The sequence below is a fragment of the Equus caballus genome, chromosome 22 (genome assembly GCF_041296265.1).
Source record: "Equus caballus isolate H_3958 breed thoroughbred chromosome 22, TB-T2T, whole genome shotgun sequence".
In the NCBI taxonomy this organism is placed as follows: domain Eukaryota; kingdom Metazoa; phylum Chordata; class Mammalia; order Perissodactyla; family Equidae; genus Equus; species Equus caballus.
The window spans coordinates 29334552-29354142 of record NC_091705.1 but is presented as its reverse complement, the minus strand read 5'-3'; the positions used below and the strand labels follow the sequence as shown (position 1 = coordinate 29354142).

The 19591-nt window shown below is 41.1% G+C and overlaps 1 protein-coding gene across 6 annotated transcripts in view; it reads right to left on the bottom strand.

The window, feature by feature from the left end:
- The window catches only part of RPRD1B (regulation of nuclear pre-mRNA domain containing 1B), an 86353-nt gene that overhangs the window by 47723 nt on the left and 19039 nt on the right, over positions 1–19591 (bottom strand). For 5 of the 6 annotated variants that reach the window (XR_011431015.1, XR_011431014.1, XM_001502406.6 and 2 more), the window contains 3 exons: positions 17583–17695; positions 15901–16027; positions 9692–9867 (listed from right to left, as the gene is read on the bottom strand). Coding sequence is in view for 4 of the 6 variants with exons in the window: in XM_001502406.6 (XP_001502456.1) it covers positions 9692–9867; positions 15901–16027; positions 17583–17695 (416 nt within the window). In the remaining 2 variants the exon portion in view is untranslated. Of the gene's footprint in view, positions 1–8027; positions 8114–9691; positions 9868–15900; positions 16028–17582; positions 17696–19591 lie in introns of all 6 variants that reach the window. The other variant, XM_014735149.3, reaches the window with a different exon arrangement.

The following is a 19591-nucleotide window of genomic DNA, read 5'->3' as shown; positions in this document are numbered from 1 at the left end:
GGCAGGAAAGGAAAACAGGATATGGTGGTAGTTAGACAGGGACAGTGGTAGTGGTGTGGGAGGTGTGTTCACGTGTTTATGACTTTTTAAAAAAAAAATATCTGAGAGGCAAAGCATGCTACCTACTGAGAAGGACACCTTCAAGCAGTCTATTAGAGACTTGCAGAGAAAGGAAAATAAACTGGCCCTAAAGGCCCTGGTGATATGCAAAGACAGACACTAACAACTTCAGGTTAGACAAGTGTTGAAACCTGTTTACCCCAGGTGAGGGAAAACTGTTATTTTATAAACGAAAAAACACAAGGCTGCAAGGACCACTGCCCCAACAGAGAATCAGAAGGAGCCTGGAGTGGGCACTGCAGATCCTCGTCAGTGAGTCACAAGTGAGGCATACGATGCCTTTATAGGAATAACTCCTAGTAAGGCTATGCCCCACAGAATAAACACTGTGGGAAAATAAAAAGATTCAAAAAAGCACCAAATAATCATATGAGACATCAGGAAGAAGTGGGATGTGTCCACTCATAATCACTATCCAGACCCCAAGAATGCTCAGAAGGCTACCAGTAAATTTTTGTTGAGTTAAAATTTGCAAAGTTATTCTGCTTAAAATTCTCAAAGTACTTAATGACTGGATTAAAGCAAGAGAGCTGTCCATACTTTTTCCTAAAGATGCTTAAAGGATATGAATAAAGAAGAGAATAAGGAGGCTTGCAAAATCATAATGAGAACCGGCTGGCACCATCACTTCTTCACCTAAAGCATGACACACCTTTGGGAGCTCATGGACTTGGTTTGCAAAGGTTTTTTTTGGTAAGGAAGGTTCACACCCTGAGCTAATATCCATTGCCAATCCTCCTCATTTTTTTTTTTTTCCTTGGCTTGAGGAAGATTAGCCCTGTGCCAATTTTGCTCTGCTTTGTATGTGGGATGCCTCCACAGCATGGCTAATGAATGGAGCAGGTCCTCACCAGTGATCCGAACCTGAGAACCCGGGCCCCTGAAGCAGAACACGTGGAACTTTAACCACTCAGCCACGGGGCCGGCCCCCTGCAAGGGTTTCATTTTGACTCCTGAGTATAACCATGAACATTTTTGCCCTAACCACAGAAAAAGACTCTTTCTGATCTTATTTCAAGTCCCACAATTTCTATAGAGAGAGAAACAAAGTCAGAGATGTAACTTCCAAGATTGCAAAGTATACCACAATCCAATTTTACTTTCTTCAAAAATCACAACTTGAAGTGAGAGGAGAAGGCCCACCTTAACAGTAGTAGGAACGTTCATACAGATCAAAATAGATCTTTGCTCAAAATAACATGTACGCATTGGGGCAAACAGACACTTAGACGCTAGAGCTTAAGTTTCTGTAATCTGAATCCTGCTCTCAAAGTTATACTCTTAAGACAATGTTAAAATAAGAAGTAGCTGCTCTTTTCCTGCAGCTGTTTCAAATGTAAACAGCTAACTAAAGCCCAGAAGAAAGCCCTATTTGTCTAACTAAACTATTCAATATTTAGTCCTTCATAAAGCAAAGATTAATCCTTAACTTGGAGATACATATGTCTTCTACCTGTCTGTCTATCTATAAAATTCAATGAAGTTCAACCCAACATACGGTCTCTGAACTCCAAATTACTCACAGAACCACACAAGTCAAGCAAAGTCCCCACCTACTGGAGGGAAACCTGGGGGAACAAAGGCTCCCATATCAAAGCAGGAATGAAAAAGCAGTGAACAAGCACGGCCTGCTATGTGGGGAAGGATGAGTACAGGCCCCCCAGGACCACTTGACCAGTGTAAGCAGACTGACCTTCTCAACAACTGTTCTAATAGCCCATGGCGCTGACAGCACTGCCAGCCAGGGGAGGAAAGAATTACACGCTAAGGAAGGGCAGTGAGTGTAGAGGACTGGTGGGCAGGTGGGGCCAGGTTAGGCAAGGCCGTGAGAGGCAACCCTAGGCAGGGCCTCTCAGTTCCCAGGGGAGCACAGCAGAGCATCACCAGCGTCAGAAGGTCACGCTTCTGGTACTCAGTGGCATCATCTGTGACCCTGACCTGCTCATATAAACCCTGAGCTTTGTTTTCTCATCTAAAATGAGGATTAGATCACCTGCTCCCATCTGCCCTTACTATAATGGCTTTGATCATTATGGGGAAAGGGGAGAACTTACTCCAAAGTTGACAAAAAAGCTATCTCCACCTACTGAAATGAATGCTTCTAACCATCTGCAGCCTGCAGGGAGGTGGAGAACACTGCCAAAAACAACAAACAGCCATCAGTTTGGTTTAGTACCCCTCAACTATAGCCAAAGAATTTCTCAAGGCGTTATAACCAAATTACAGAGTCACAAGGCAATGTTGGATTCTGGGCCATCTCCCCCTTCCCAGCTGTGTTGTCTTTAGTAGAAGGCACTACTCCCGAGTATTCATTACAGCCAGGGAGGGGGTGCCAAACTGGGGAGAAACAGCAGCGGCCCTAAGTTCAACGAGCCAATTTCTCCATGCACACACCCCACCCCACCCTCCCAAGCAAGAGCATGCATAGTTACAGCGAGGAGGGTACTTAGAACCTTGGTGGCAGAGTGGGCTCTCTCAAAATTTAGAAGGTTTTCTTGGAGGCCATTCTGGAAAGCTTCAGCCAACTATTTTAATCCCGACACACAAGATGTCTTTTCTCTAAAACAAGATTCTTGGGGATTGCCGAAATGATTCAACTTTGGCTACTGTTCTGTGTAGGATGTCTTCCTGCAGTTGATCTTATGGAATCAAATTTAAAAGAAATAAAACAACAACAAACAAAACACATACCTGATGGAAAGTTACCAAATGTCTGCCTTGGATTCTATTCCTGGTCTGCAGCTAACTCCATTCTCTGGGTCTGAGTTTCTTCACCAATTTGGAAGTCAGACTACACAATCTCTAAGGTTCTGTCCAGCTCAATAATCCTGTTAATGATTTTATCTAGACATCTAGGTGTCTCCGTGCCACTTCACTTTGAAGAGAGAAGGCGGCTGTCATGACAGTGCCCCAGGGACTTTGTTGAGTGCACACACATAGGCACTACTCGCTTATACCTTCTAGAGGTGGGGGTATACATTGCCTATCGAAAGGCAGCATGTACTACTGTCCTCTACTGTGATTCCCTGATACCTATGGCACCTAAACAGGGCCTTTGTAATGTCAAGTGCATCAGTAAGTGGTACTTTAGCACGCTTTTTTATATTCTGCAACAGGAATTAAAGACGATCTAAATAGGGGCCAGCCCGGTGGCGCAGCAGTTAAGTTCGCACGTTCCGCTTCTTGGCGGCCTGGGGTTCACCGGTTTGGATTCCGGGTGCGGACATGGCACTGCTTGGCAAAAGCCATGCTGTGGTAGGCACCCCACATATAAAGCAGAGGAAGATGGGCACAGATGTTAGCTCAGGGCCAGTCTTCCTTGGCAAAAAGGGGAGGATTGGCAGTAGTTAGCTCAGGGCTAATCTTCCTCAAAAAAATATTAAAATTAAAAAAATTAAAAATAAAAATAAATAAATACATAAATTAAAAAATCGAAAAAAAAAAAAAAGAAGATCTAAATAAATGGAAAGAAATCCCATGTTCATGGATTGGAAGACTTAAGATGGTTAAGATAGCAATAGTCCCCAAAGCAATCTACAGATTTAATGCAATTCCTATTATAATTCCAGTGACCTTTTTCGTAGAAATAGAAGAGCTGATCCTCAAATTCACATGGAATTGCAAGAGGCCTCAGATAGCCAAAACAATGTTGAAAAAGAACGAAGTTTGAGGACTCACATTTTCCAATCTTAAAACTTAATATGAAGCTACAGTGATCAAAATAGCATGACACCAGCATAGGATAGACATATAGATCAATGGAATAGAACGGAGAGTCCAGAAACAAATCCATACATCTCTGGCCAATTGATTTTTGAAAAAAGTACCAAGCATTCAGTGGGAGACAAGAACAGTCTCTTCAACAAATGGTGCTGGGACAACTGGATATCTACAGGCAAAGAATAAAGTTGGTCCCCCATCTCACACCATATATAAAAATTAACTCAAAATGTACTAATGATCTAAATATAAAAGCTAAAACTATAACCCTAGAAGAATACAGGAGCAAATCTTTACAACCTGAAATTTGGGAATGGATTCTTAAATGTGACATCTAAACACAAGCAACAAAAGAAAAAACAGACCTTGGAACTCATCAAAACTAAAAATTTATATGCTTCAAAGAGCATTATTAAGAAAGTGAAAAGACACAGAATTGGAGAAAATACTTGCAAATCATGTTATCTGATAAAAGTCTAGTATCTAGAATAGATAAAGAACTCATAATTCAACAACAACAAAAAACCCAATTCAAAAATGGGCAAAGAATTTGAGTAGACATTTCTCATAAAAGATAACGCAAATGGCCAATGAGCATATGCAAAGATGCTCAATGATTAATCATGAGGGAAATGCAAATCAAAATCACAATGAGATACCACTTCACATCCACTAGGATGGCTAGAATTTAAAACAGTCAGGCAGTAATGAGTGTTGGCGAGGATGTGGAGAAACTGGAAGCCTCATACATTGCTGGTAGGAATGTAAAATGGTGTACCCACTGTGGGAAAGAGTTTGGTGATTCCTCAAAAAGTTAAACATAGAAGTACCACACGACCCAGGAATTCCACTCCTAGGCGTACACATAACCAAGAGAAATAAAAACATACGTCCACACAAAAACTTGTACACGGGTGTTTACAGCAGCATTATTCATAATGGCCAAAAGGTAGAAACCACCCAGGTGTCCATCAACAGATGAATGAATAGACAAATTGTTGCATATCCATGCCATGGACAATTCAGCCATAAAAAGGAATGAAGGGGCTGGCCCAGTGGTGCAGCAGTTAAGTTCACACGTTCCGCTTCTCGGCGGCCCAGGGTTTGCCAGTTCGGATCCCGGGTGTGGACATGGCACTGCTTGGCATGCCATGCCATGGTAGGCATCCCACATATAAAGTAGAGGAAGATGGGCACAGATGTTAGCTCAGGGCCAGGCTTCCTCAGCAAAAAGAGGAGGACTGGCATTAGTTAGCTCAGGGCTAATCTTCCTCAAAAAAAAAAAAAAGGACTGAAGTACTGATACATGCTACAACGTGGATGAACCTCAAAAACATTACACTTAAGTGAAAGAAGCCAGACACAATTATATGAAATATCCAGCATAGGCAAATCCACAGAGACAAAAAGCAGACTGGTGCTTGCTAGGGGCAGGGAGGAGGGGGGCATCAGGAGCGACTGGTTAATGGGTATGTAGTTTTCTTTAAATGAAATGTTTCAGAGTCTGATGTATGTGGTGGGTGCACAATACTGTGAATGTACTAAACACCACTGAAATGTGTAGAACTTTAAAACGGCTACTTTTAGTTCTATAAATTCCACCTCAATTAAAAAGATACCTGCAGATAGGAACACATTTCCCCAGAGCTCTTCCCTGGTTAGCATATAATCTGTGTGTGTACCATGTGGCATGTGTACCACACAGGACTGTCTCCTTTCAGTTTTAGACTGCTGACAGCCAAAAAACATAATATGAATGAAAATAACTGATATGTTAAGGTGGTAAAATTGTGAGTACTTGCCCCTTTTTAATTTTTTCCTTCAATGCTTGTACAAATAGATTCCCCCCTCTCTCTCTCTTTCACCTGCCCTGATCACTCAATCACTCAGACAGCACCCACCCACATCATGCTTTATCCAAACTGATGAGACAGGAACTCTGTCTAACCCATGCTGGTTACAGCTCTTAAGCTTCCAGCAGTCGCCAGGGTAACAGGCACCTCTGTCAACCAGAAACAAACCTTCCCTTTGCCCTAAGAACTGAAGTTCAGAGGTTGTTCTGGTACTTTCCCCTTCACCTTTCTGTATTACCCTTCTATGTTCTCCACGTTCCTTAACCGCTAGGCTGCTATCTGTTTCTTCAACATGCCTTCTTTCGCATTTCTGGGTTTTCTCAAGTTCATGATAAAAGCATTACAAACAGATTTTAAGCAGCTCTCCCTCTAACCCTCCCTGGAGTTTGAGGGAAAGGTGGTAGGCCAATGTCAACCATAACACCCAGAAGTAAAAGGAAAAAAAATCATTTCAAAATGAATCATGATTCTACTTAAAGGAAAAAAAGAAAAGGAGCACAAAGGAGCAAACCCACAGGAATTTCTATCAAATAGTCACTTTTCTTTACAACCAATAATTAAATCAGATTCGTCAACCACTTTTCACGCAACCTAAAAAAAAATTCTTCATAGGAAAAGATTACATCATGTGATGAATTCCACTCGCAGAACAAATATCTACTGAGGAACAAGTATGGTCCTGGCACTGTAAGAGCAGTCAAAGAGCACACAGTCTATGGAACTCTGGAAGACCCACTGAAGGCGCTGTGGTGTTCAGAAACTGCCTATGCATCTGACAATCCCCTTATGTTTTCAACAAACATCCGACCAAATTATAATGTTATATTAACATTTTTAATTATTTCTTGGTCTATTTCAACTTAGACATGAGTTAGTAATTCCCCCTACTTATAACATTTCTCACATCCTATTTTAACTCCTTGTTTGCTACTGTTTCTCCCCAAGCAGACTGTAGGCTCCTGGAGGGAGCAGGGTACATACATCTCCTGACTGGCGTGGGCTTTGTTGACGTCATGAATGAAAAAGCAGCTCCGTAAAGAGTGGAGAGCTGAATTCCCACTGCTGGGCTCTGGACCTCCCTCCCACACCTTCTGTCCTTTGTCTTTCTTCACACATCTGTCTGTTCCCCATTTATAAATATATTTCTCTTCTTCAATTGCTACTTCCTTTTACAAAAAGGCTTTATTGCCTGTTGGGAAGTTTGGACTTAACCTTAAACCACAATCCGAACTGCCAACTGTCTCCTTCATCTGCATTATACACAATCCCTCAGTTTGGTTTTCTGTTCACCTATGCTGTTTACGCCAGAGTATGACTTCCTTGAGGACAGAAACTCAGTCTCTTTCTGTGAGCTATAACTTCCCTCTCCTATATCCCAGAGTCTAAATCATCCTGGGCTCTTAATCATACCAATCCCTATCCCAAAGTTCAGAAGACACTGAGAAATCTAACATAAAATTCTCAAGTGTTATGTAAAGGAAAACTTAAGAAAAAAAAAAAAAAAAAGAAAAAAACCTTTGTATTAACAAACAAGAACTCTGGGAAGAAAACAGACTCTCAAGCAAGTAATGACATTTCCAGAGTTATAAGAATTCTATGTATTCATACACTCAAGGCAACAAAAGGACTAAAAAATAAAAGCAGATTTCATTACCATTCTGATGTGGCAGTTTTAAAACAAGAAATGGTAGTGTTAAAAAAAAAAGGTAGACTTTACGTACTGCCCTCATGAATAAGACACTTCTGGAGGATTTGTAAGAATTCATAGTAATAACGCAACTGTCAAGTGGCATATACTTAGTAAGTTTTACCATCACCATAAGGATATAACGGAATAAGACCAGCCTATTATGGGATATGAGAGAAAAACCTTAGATCCTGGAGAGCAGACTGCTCACATTTTTAGCAAATAAATAAAGATAAATAAATGGATAAATAACTAAAGCCATCTCTCAACATCTTATGTTGTATCTAGTCATTTGCTTTTTTAAATGCAGCAAATTTAGCTCCCTTTTTACAATAAATGGTTTTGCTCAAGAGGCTGAGAGACACGGTTTGGGGTAAGAACCTTTAGTTCAGAATCTGTACTTTCCAGCGGTGGGACCCTCCTGTTCTGATTCTTAAGCAATGGAATTCCAATGTCCAGGTGACTGGAAGAATTTGGACCGAAAAGCTACAGAAAAGCCTCAAATCTCTGAGCCACCTCTCTTCCTTAATGACCTCTCGTGGCATCCAGCCAACCCCTGGTTCGACAGAAACCAGAATGATCCCCCAAGAAATACAGGGAGGAAAGTGCAACCGTGAGGAAGTGAAACAAACAGTTAATCCACTCACCAACCCAATCTCCTTCTCAAAGACTCTGTCCTCTATGGTAGCTTGCCACATTCCACCCAACAGCAGCTGCTCATGATAATCAATGCCTGACAGATCAGAGAAAGCCCTTAATGTGTCGCCAAGGGGCAGTTCAACAGATGGCATGGTGACTTACAACCAGAATCATTAATTACACTCTCTTATTAGTCCCCGGGCACAGTGCTGAAAATGCTTCCTCAGTGAAAGATGAGCATTTCAGATAAATGACCGTCTGGTACTGCCTGTGAAGTTCCCTTTAGGATTTCTGGTCAGTGTTGATTTCTAAAGCTAAACCATACTATTTTTACAGTTATTTGCCATCTACCAATTTCAAGCTGGCTAGGAATGTGAAGTTCCTACTACCACTGCCCATCATAGCTCCTATAATCATTGCAGGTAAGGATATGGTAAAAAGAGCCCCCTTAAGTCAGTTGACTGTGTTGTAAGGCAAACACTGTAATGTCAGCCACAGGGCTGGCTCAACTTTCCCTTCCTCTGTGCCAGAGAACATGTTCCTGGGTGCAGGGCAGTGGGGTGGGGTCTAGGTAGAAGACACACTATCCCCTCCTCCCTTATCGACTCTGCTGTTTTGTTTTGTTTTTCTGTGTGTGAGGAAGATTGGCCCTGAGCTAACATCTGTTGCCAGTCTTCCTCTTTTTGCTTGAGGAAGATTGTCACTGAGCTAACATCTGAGCCAAACTTCCTCCATTTTTTGTATGTGGGTTGCCACCACAGCCTAACTTGAAGAACGGTGCACAGGTCTGTGCCTGGAATCCAAACCCACGAACCCTGGGCTGCCAAAGTGAACTTAACCACCATGCCACTGGGCTGGCCCCCTCTGCTGTTTCTTTTAATATGTGATTGGTTCTCTAACTCAAAACTGCCCTCCCCTCCCAAAACACTGGCTGCAACTGCTCTCTGTCTCTCTTAAGAAAAGGGCAAACACTACTGAAAAGGAAGCCTAGCAGCTTGAGGCAAGCAAAAGTCCCCAGGTATCCACACTGCTGGCTCTGCTAGCCCAAGGGACTAAGCACTGGGGTTAAACCACCACGCACTTAATTAAAAAGCCAAACAAATGCAGGGTTAGAAACCAGTTCTGAAGCCCCTTCCCAAGGTCACTGAGACTAATGTGAACTCAGGGTAGAAATTAGTTCCTTCTCACAGTTTGAGAACTGGGTTCCACAAACATTACTGTGAAATTTTAGAACTGACTGCAGACAGAGCTTGGAGGCAACTTCACATGGATACGAGTCAGAAATACAGCTCATATAATCCTGAAATTTTTAAGCATTTCCCAAATACTATGGAATAAACACTGTTTGGTTTCACTGACCTCCTGTTCTTTTTGTACCTCAACCTACAAATTGTTTTTTTAATGTGAGTTCAAACTAAAGCAAGGTTAAGATCCTAAATGCTGTGATTTAAGAGTTGTTTCGTACATTCCAATTTGTTCTTTCTCGGACATATAAAAACACGACTTCAATTTTCAACTAGATTCAAATAATTACAATAACTGATGGATGTTCTCATCTCATAAATTTCTTAAAAGACAAAAATGTGTTAGTAAAGGCATAATAAAAATCTCCTAATGTGGGCTACAGGAAGGGAAACATGGGAAGTCTGGGTCTGCCCTGCAATGTACTCACTTCTAGTTTTTTCTCCTTTTCTGACAAAACATCTTTCTGGTTCTGGGTGTACTCCACCAACATCCGAGCCAGCTGGCGCCGGTCTTCCAGTTCTGCCGCCAGGCGCCCGTTATATTCTGCTAGCAACAGACATGCTTCATCTACTGTTTTTGAAAGACGTTCAGCTGCCTCTTTGTCTAAGTACAAATGAGACCAAAAAATAGAGACAATATACAAATCACACAGGCACGATCACAAACATTTCTGGGGGAGGTTAACAGCTTCTGTCCTAATGTACAAAGTCCAAGAATAAGCCAGAATCTGTGGATGAACAATGGACTGGCTCATCGAGAACTCCAAAGGCACTCACTGCTGTCAACAAGACAGGACATTTCTGAATCACCTGGAGTGAGGCAATTGTACAAGGAGGGGAACCTGGCAAAGGATTTCTAAATGTTTATTCCTGCAAAAGCTCTACAAATAAAACAAACAGAAAGATATTTAAGGTCAGATGTGAAATAATTTCTCCTTGCCTCTGAGAATTTCAAAAGTGCTCCCATTCAAATTATTTCATTATGTATTCTTTTCACATTCCTCTGAAATACAAAGCAAGCACTCATTACTTGAGTGTGAAAACTAAAACAAAAAAAACTATACAACAGGTTTGATATCATGTGGTTGGCTGAGGAGCTGGGGACTCAAGCCAGGTCTCTAAATCAGACCTATAGGACTCTACCTCTTAAACTATGGAAGCCTGGAACCTGGGGATGAGCTCTCTCCTTTCGTTCAGCAAAACAGAGGGTCTAATAAGAACAGAGGCTTTCAAATGCTTCTGAACATGACCCGCAGTAAGAAATATACCTTATATAAATACATACGAAACTAAAAGCAACAAAAGCGTCATAAAACAATCCTTATCCTAACATGTGCAAAGTGTTCTACTCCTATTCCATTAAGAGAAATATGTTGGTCATTACCAGACCAATTTCATGTCCAATTAATGGGTTGCAACTCATTGTTTAGAAAAAACCTGTGCTGAGGTATCTACATATAAGAACGAGTATTCTTGGAAAGAAGTGGTGAACAAGGCTTAACATTAGGAAATGAGAGGAAGAGATAAAATGACAATTCGTATTTAAATTAATTGATATAATTAATTACACATGGGTGGTGGTGAGATTAGAACTTTATATATGTATATCTCATTTTAAAAAGGCCTTTAAGGATCAAGAGTAGACGTGTGCTTTCAAACAAAGTGCACCAGAAACTCCAGTAGTTCTGTGGGACAAACTAAAAGTGAGTTACACAGTGATATAGATATGATGTCCCTATGATTACAGGTTGTCAGAGGCGAGAGACCTCAGCATTCTAACAGGTAATTCAGAATTCAGAATTCCCAACAGTTTCTGTGTTTGGCAAAATGTCTGGCATTTAGATGTCTTCCTAATGTGAACACTGGGAGATGAGCTGCTGAGGGATTCCAAATTAGGTCTGATACCAAAGATCAGGCGCTTCTGTCCTCTTCTGGGATACGGAAACAAATAGATGTTCTTGGTGAAGGAGATGGAGTGAGCCAAACAGAATACAAAAGAAAGAGATGACCTCAGTTAGAGAGGGTAAACAGGACAGCAAACCTATTCCTCTACATGGCGTTACAGTCTGGGAACAAGCTGCTGGGGTGGTTAGCTGGGTTTTAGCTTTGTCATTGCTTGACTATACGATTTTTTAAAAAATGGTTAATTCATTGAGATGTTTGAGTGTGTGTGGCAAAAAAAATTAGTGTTTTCCTTGCCGTTCAAGGTTTCTAAAAAATCAATTCTCACCCTGTAAGAACTTGTTCAAGAGAGAGAATTCATTCACACAATTACAACCCAGCAAAATAACTTGTAACAGTTTGATGAGCTATAGAAAAAATGCAGTCACAATGTAGCAGCAAGATGCTGCTTTGGAGAACTTACCTGTGGTTGTCCTCACACGCTCTGCCCTCCAAGTTACACAGATGAGTGGCGGTGTGCCTTTCGACCAGCCCTCCACTTGTGCACAGGCATTCCACCCCCTCTTTCTTCCTTCAAGATTCAGTTTCTGCGGCTGTCCCCTGTGCTTCCCCATGCCTCATCAATTTCTCTCTCTCCTGAAGCATGACCATCAGCATACAAACATGCTCTCCAGCTATTCATCCATTTCCCTGCTCCCTTTACAGCAGAACTCCTTAAAAAAGTAATCTATACTCCTTGTAACCCCCTCCTCTTCTACCATTGTCACTAAACCAACTCCAATCAGACTTTTATATCTAAAATCTTCCAACTGGCTTAACAAAGACGTGGTTTCCTATCGTGTGCCCAACACTGTTCTAGGCTCTCAGAGTCAGCAAGGAACACAAAGGACAAAAACTTTCTATCCCCAAGGAGTTCATATTCTCAGGTAGGAAGAGAAACAATATACTGTATTTTACTTATTTTTCAGCTAAAGATAAGAACTATAGAGAATGGGGCTGGGCCGGTGGCGCAGCAGTTAAGTGTGCACGTTCCACTTCGGTGGCCCTGGGTTCACCGGTTCAAATCCCAGGTGCAGACATGGCACCGCTTGGCAAGCCATGCTGTGGCAGGTGTCCCACATATACAGTAGAGGAAGATGGGCACGGATGTTAGCTCAGGGCCAGTCTTCCTCAGCAAAAACAGGAGGATTGGCAGCAGATGTTAGCTCAGGGCTAATCTTCCTCAAAAAAAAAAAAGAACCATAGAGAAAAATAAGACAGAGAGAAAAAATGGGGCACTGAGAGGGAGGATTACAATTTTAAATAAGGTGACCAGGGTAGGCTTCACTGAGGTGATACGTAAACCAAAGCCCGGAGGAAGTGAGAACAAGCCATGTGACTCTGGGGAAGATCATTCCAGGCAGAGGGAACACCAAACACAAAGGCCCAGGAGGGGAGAGTGCCTGGCCAGGAGCCCCTATGACTGGAGTGCTTCAAGTAGAGGGAGACACGAAGCAACTGCCACTTTAACAGAGCATTCTGGTTACTATGTTGAGAAGAGAATGATGGCTGGGGTGGGGACAAGGAAGCGGGGACACCAGGTAGGAGGCTACTGTAACAATCCAAGTGAAGATGGTGGTAACCCACACCAGGTGTAAGGGTAGAGGTGGTGACAAGATGTCAGAAACTAGTTTTGGTCCTGCTCAACAGAAATGATAAAAGGTCGTTTATGGAGATGGGGAAGACCATGAGAGAAATGAATTTTGGAGGTAAGATGAATATTTGGTTTGGGATAAAGTTTAAAATGTCTTTTGAGACATCCAACTAGTAACACTGAGCAGGAGGCTGGATATATGGGTCTCAAGTTCAAGGGAGGGGTCAACATTAGAGATGTAAATTAGGGAATCACTAGCATAAAAATTGTTATTGAAAGTCATCAAACTGGATGAGAGGAACCGTCACTGAAACTAGCTAGAGAGGAGAGCTAAGTGCTCAACATTAAGAGGTCAAGAAGAAGTGAAGAAACTAGCAAAGGAGACTGAAAAGACATGGCCAGAGAGAGAAGAGGAAAGCTACGAAAAATGGGGTCCTAGTCTCCAACGCTGCTGTAACAAATTACCACAAATTTATTGGCTTAAAACAACACAAATGTATTCTCTTAATATTTATTGTTGTGGCCCTTTCCTCTATCTTCAAAATGCACCACTCCCCAACTTCTGCTTCCACAGTCATATCTCCTTCTCTGACTCTTGTCCTCCCATCTTCCTCTTTTAAGCCCTGTGACTACACTGGGCCCACCCAAATGAAACAGGATCATCTCCCCATCTCAAGATCCTTAACTTAATCACATCTGCAAAGTCCCTTTTGCCATGTAAGACAATATACTCACAAGCTCTGGAGATCAGAACATGGACATTTTCGGGGGGTCATCATTGTGTCTGCCACATCAAGTGAGAAAGTATTCTCAGGAAGAAGAAATGATTAACTGGGCCAAATGTTACTTAGGTCAAGTTAAGATGACCTCAACTTAAGATTAGGCAAAAAAATCACAATTGAATTCAGCAACATGGAAGTCATCACCAACACTGATAAGAAGAGTTTCAACAAAGTGGAATCAAGAGAAAGAGAGCAGGGAAAATGGAGACAGATGAGCAGAGGCAATCTATTTAGGATAGGATGTTTTGCTATAAAGAATAGAGAAATGAGGCAGTTGCAAGATGAAGATACGGATCAAGAAAAAAGTTTTTCCCATATGGGAAAAAAATACCTGGTTTTATGCTGTTGAGAATGATCCCGTAAAGGGAAAAAACAGAAAATGAAGGAAAAAAGGGGAGACCTATTGGAGCAATGTCCTTCAGTAGATGAGAATGAACGGGTCTAACAATCAGGGAGAGGGGCTGGTTTAGAAAACAGCATGTTCTGCCACAGAAATAGGAAGAAAAGTCAGCCAATGTGTCTTACTTGTTTTTCCCAGCCACATTCAGCTGTGCGGGCACAAGAAAGGAAGAGATGAAAAGCTGGACTTAAGAATGGTGGTTACCAGGGGCTGGGGGAGGAGGAACGGAGTTGTTGTTACTTAATGGGCATAGAGTTTCAGTTTCATAAGATGAAGAGTTCTGGAGGTTGGTTACACAACAACGGGAATGGACTGTTAACACTACTGAACTGCACACTTCAAAACGGTTAAGATGGTAAATTTTGTTATGTGTATTTTATCACAATTAAAAATCAAAATAAGTAATTAAAAAAAGCCAATGAGAACTTTAGGTCAGTGAAAACAGACAAATGAAATCATACACATTGCTAGCTTTACATTAATTGTTTCCAATTTTTGCGGCTTGTGATTCTGACAGTAAGAATAAATGTGGTGGTCCTTACAATAATAATACACTCATGCACCACATAATGACACCTCCGTCAATGACAGACCACATCCCCACTGTCAAGTGAAACATGACTGTAATAAAAAACTTGGATTTAACCAGGAGAAACACTGGATTTTTGCCAGGAGGCTACAGTGAAGGGGAAAGAGAGGAAAAGGGATTGAGGGTATATGTGAGATAGTGATTACAGAGACTCTAGGCTGAGCAAAGAAGAAAATGAGGACATAAGGAGAGTGAAGGCTGGGAAAATGTGGAAGGATCAATAGACTATGGGATCAACGACTGTTAAATCCAGTAGGGTTTCAGCGTTGGAGCTGGCGAAGTAGATGAAATGAGCCGAAATGCTTCTTATATGATGTAGAAGGCCTCCGTGTTGAGTTCTCCAACTAAGCACGCTCCTGACTGAAGGTCTTTACAACTACTGTCCCCTCTGTCTGGGTGGCACTTCCTTCCCTCAGATATCCTCACAGTGTGCTTCCTAATTTATCTGGGCCTCTGATCAAACAGCATCTCATCAGAAAGGCCTTCCCTGACACCTTTAGAATAGAACCTCCTTCAATCATTCTCCATCCCACAGCCCCATAGTACTTTTCTTTTTTGCACTTAACCCCTGAAGGAACGTGGAAACCAAGGGCATCTGCCACACAGTGTACCTCAAATATTTGTTGAATGAAGGAACTACTTCAGGAACAACCTTGATTTCCCTCAGATGGATAGGGAGGAAATTAGTGAAGCAGCCAAGTCAAGGAAGAGACCAGAAGGGGAAAATGGTGGCCCTCAGAAAAAGTGAACAAAACGTCTGAGCTTTTGTAATGGGAAGAACATAGGCTTTGCAGCCTAGGTTGGACTCCCAAGATCCACTATTTGTGTGACCTTGGGCAAGACACCGAACTTCTCAAAGCCTCAATTTCCTCCTATGCAATATGGGGATAGACATTCACCAATCTCCAAAGATTATCAAGAAGAGTAGAAATATTTCACACAGAGCATACTCTATAAATATTAGTTCATGCTTCATTTCTTCAATTTCACAAGCATAAAGTGGGAATAATGTCAACTGCCACTCCCTGTTTAATTGGGGGTGATCATCAGGAGGGTAAAATGACACTAACAATACATACCTGGAGTTCTTGCCATTGAAGGCACTATCATCTATGGGGTGTGTCAGTGCACAGTGTATACATCACACAGTGCTGAATCATAATTTTTTTTTCTTTTAGTAAAAAGGTCGTGAGTTTAATGCCCTCTCCCTCAGCCTCCTGCACATACAGTTTGCGCTGTTTTCAACAGACCATACTTAGCATGCCTGGGGTTTGATGCATTAGAGATATGTTCCTGTTCCCTCACCTTTTACCCAAACTCTATCTTCTCACCTGTTATTTTTTCCAATAGAGAAACATCTTGCACTTCCTGGGGCAAAGAAGCAATTTTCTGTCGGACAGTAGCATCCCCCGATGCGGCATTTTCCAGGTCCTGCAGAGCTTTGATGAGTTCCTCAGTCTGGACGAAGAGAACACAAACAACACTATCCAGTAAGACACACGGAGTTTAAAAGAAACTAACTGGGAGTTAAATGAGGTGGAGGTAAAGTCTAAAGGATCATTCTGGACATGTAAAAAGATAACTGTTCTTAGTCCCAGAGCTGATGCTGAAGTCAACGAGATGTACTCTAAGAGAAGGTACAAAGGTAATTTTTCTAAGTCCATGGCCAAACGTGAAGAAAATTCTACATAATTCTTTAAAAACACAATTTTTTTAAAGAGTATATTTTTAGCAACTTAAGAAAATGGAGTCTGGTTCACCCTGTCTAATTTCAAATGATGCATAATTTCTAGTACAGAATGGTCTCCAATATAGAATAAAGGTACACGTATCAGATGTTGAACAACTCTGTGTTGACTGATTAAATGAAATGACACCACCTACTCTAATTCTTTCTTGGGTTTGCTTTACAGAACGATGTTGCAAGATGACATTTTCAATTTCGGCAGCCACTCCCAAAATTAAATGTGTCAAACTCATTAATTACAAACAAGGGGGAAAAGAAAATCAGGAAGAACAAACCAATTTGCATACTCTGTGTATACCAAAAAGGAGTTTTTAAATTGTCAGAAAACACAGAATGCTGACAGGTTAGCCCGTGCATAATGACCCAGGAATAGTTAACAATGTAGATGGTGGTCAGGTTATCCTGAACAGTGATAATTCAGGATGTTCTCTTGAAGTGCTTAAATGCAAAGATACATGGACCAACACTGCCTTCACTTATCCCCCAGTTTAGTTTGACATTTTAACATAAGACAAACCAGACAGGCTTCCTCTTTACATAGGCCTTGAACACACCTATATGCAATGAAGAAAAGCTGTTTTAGACAAAATCAGGGGCAGTGTAACTCAGGGAAAACAGCATGAGCTCTGACGTTAGTCAGACCCGGATTCAAATTAAGACATCGGGCAAATTACTTAATCTGTCTCCTTGGGCCTCATTTTCTTTGACTGTAAATAAATAAGTAAAGAGCTAAAATGAACCAACCACACAGAGTTCATGGGTTAACTTATATAAGAGCCAAATAATGCAAATATATGGTTAAAAACTCAGTAAACGGTAGCTCTCTGTTTCAATAAATAGGTTATATTATAGCAAATTTGCTATTGCCACGCAGACTGGCCACAGAAACTAATGAGTTGTTTACTTACAAAAAACAACCTTTCCACTGGGGACAAGCCACAGCAGAGGACTTCTGAACGGTAACATTATATACCCCTTTCACAAAAATCTCCTTTGTAAAAATATTTTCAACTCCTAGGAATGACAAAAAGCCAAGTCGACATACTCCATAAAACAGAAATCCGTCCCAGAGTCACGGCATGCCAAGACAAAGGCAACCTGCCGCCTGCCAAGCTTCACTGGGTGGCTCTTGCACCCACTGCCCTGGGAGCTGCCCTCTGGTGATTCCCTACTAGTGGTCACCACCGCCACCTAGTGGCCATAATCTTTAACTAGAGGTCACTTCACCAACCCGCTGTGCCCTACACTCTGGGGGTCAAGACATACCAAGAGGGGTCCTGCAGAAGGATCTTGGGGAGAGTAGCTTCCAGGGTAGTCATCATCCTCCTCCTCTTGTATCTGCTGAAAAGTTCGCTTCAGAGACTTCTTCTCCTCTGTTGCTAGACGAAAGAAAAAAGTGACAAATCTGGGTCACAAAAGCCTGCATAGGTAAGAGTCAAATGCTATGTACAATGGGTCACATGTGAAAAAGGGCAGAAGGGGTGTCTATTTCCAAGATGGCTTAACATTAACCTTTATGCCTGGTCTTTTAAATTGGTGGTAGTTCCCTACATTACTGAAAAGTCAAAATGGCCTTAGTCTGTCATCTCAGATTCACTCACTTGAAAAACACTCCTGAAAACAAGCATCTAAAACTTGTTAGCAAACTAACGTATTTGATTTAAAAAACCTCATTATCTTAAAAAAAAAAGTTAACAGAAGTAAAGTGGTAAGAAACCCATCAGATAATAAAGCAAGCCGATGTGTGCAAGAGTTTGTAGAGAATGTACTACATATAAAATGAGATACTTTATGCTTTCAAGGATAATTTCAGAAAATCAAAAGTAGAGAGAAAAAGTAGAGAGAGTAGAAATAAAATTGTGTCAAAAACTCTAAACACAAATATCCTTTAAACTATCCTTTTAAAAGCAAAACAAACCTAATTTTACCTTAAAAATAACCATTACTAGAAATATGATTGACACTACTAAGACAAATGACTTAAGTTACCAGTTTAAAATTAACCACTTTTGAGGCTAACAGGTTACATTTTTTATTATTTGTATCATATGCTTTTAAATTGTTATGACATGTGTTAATTCCAAAATCATTCCTTTTGCATCAAATTGGACAATACAAAATACATGCCAAACCACCATGGGACATAAATCTAAGTGATAAATTCAGGTTTGGAAAGTCAAGAAACTATCGGACACCTAACGTGTGCCAGGCATTGCAATCGTTTCTTTACATTTAATCCTCAACAATTCTAAGATGTAATATCTCTATTTTTCAAGTGAGAAAATGAAGACCCAGAGAGGTTAAATAACTCAACTAAAGGTATGGCTTCAAAATCTGTGCCCTATCCACTGCAGTCGAATTACTTAGCGACACACAACTACCCTCTCATCTGTCAAATGAGGGGTTACCATGCACCTGCCTCAGAACTCTGTGAGTCATACACAGAATAACGTACACTTCTTGCTTAATTAAACACTTTCTTCTGGAATCAAGGATGTAGTTCCTGTTTCCTACCTTATACATTAACTGACCAAACTATGTTTGACGTGAAAGCAAAGTCAATATCATGTTTCATCTTTTCTTAATGTTGTTTGTCTATTCTACTGAAAAAAAAGAAACAGCAGCATTTGCAGTAGAGGCAGTCCTCACTTTGCATGATTCTATTATGCACGGATTTATTACCACTGTGTAAACGACACCAGTCCCCCCAATAACATGGTTCAAATTTCAGATACCATGGTGTGTGAATCCAGAGTAACTGCACAAACAACAAACTCCAGGGCTAACTTCAGCCCACAGACCACTATGTAAATAACACAAGTGCATCATGATCGCTGATCACATTACTTCTTTCAAGGTCAGTGATGGGTCACTGCACATTTGTTATTCAGTTCACACAGACGGCAAAGTGTTTAGTTCTGTTGTCTCCCAGTGATAAAATCCACGTGACGTTTTATAAAAATGACTAATCAAAACAGGGAACCGACTGAGAAAGATGAAAGCGCAGCAAAGAAACTAAAATTAATGCTGGAAGAGACATGTGAATGGAACATAAATGGAGTTGTAGAAGAAACAGCTGGCTGTAGGAAGGCTGGTGCTGTCATACCCTTCTAGAGACCAGATTCACAGCAAGAGGAATTTAGTGAAGGCCAACATAGCAACAAAAATGAAGAAAGGGGCTGTGATGAAAAGGATGACAATGTCTTAGAGTGATGCTGACAAAAAACTTCATATTAAAGGAACTCTCAGAGATATTTCATGACACTGAAAGCACA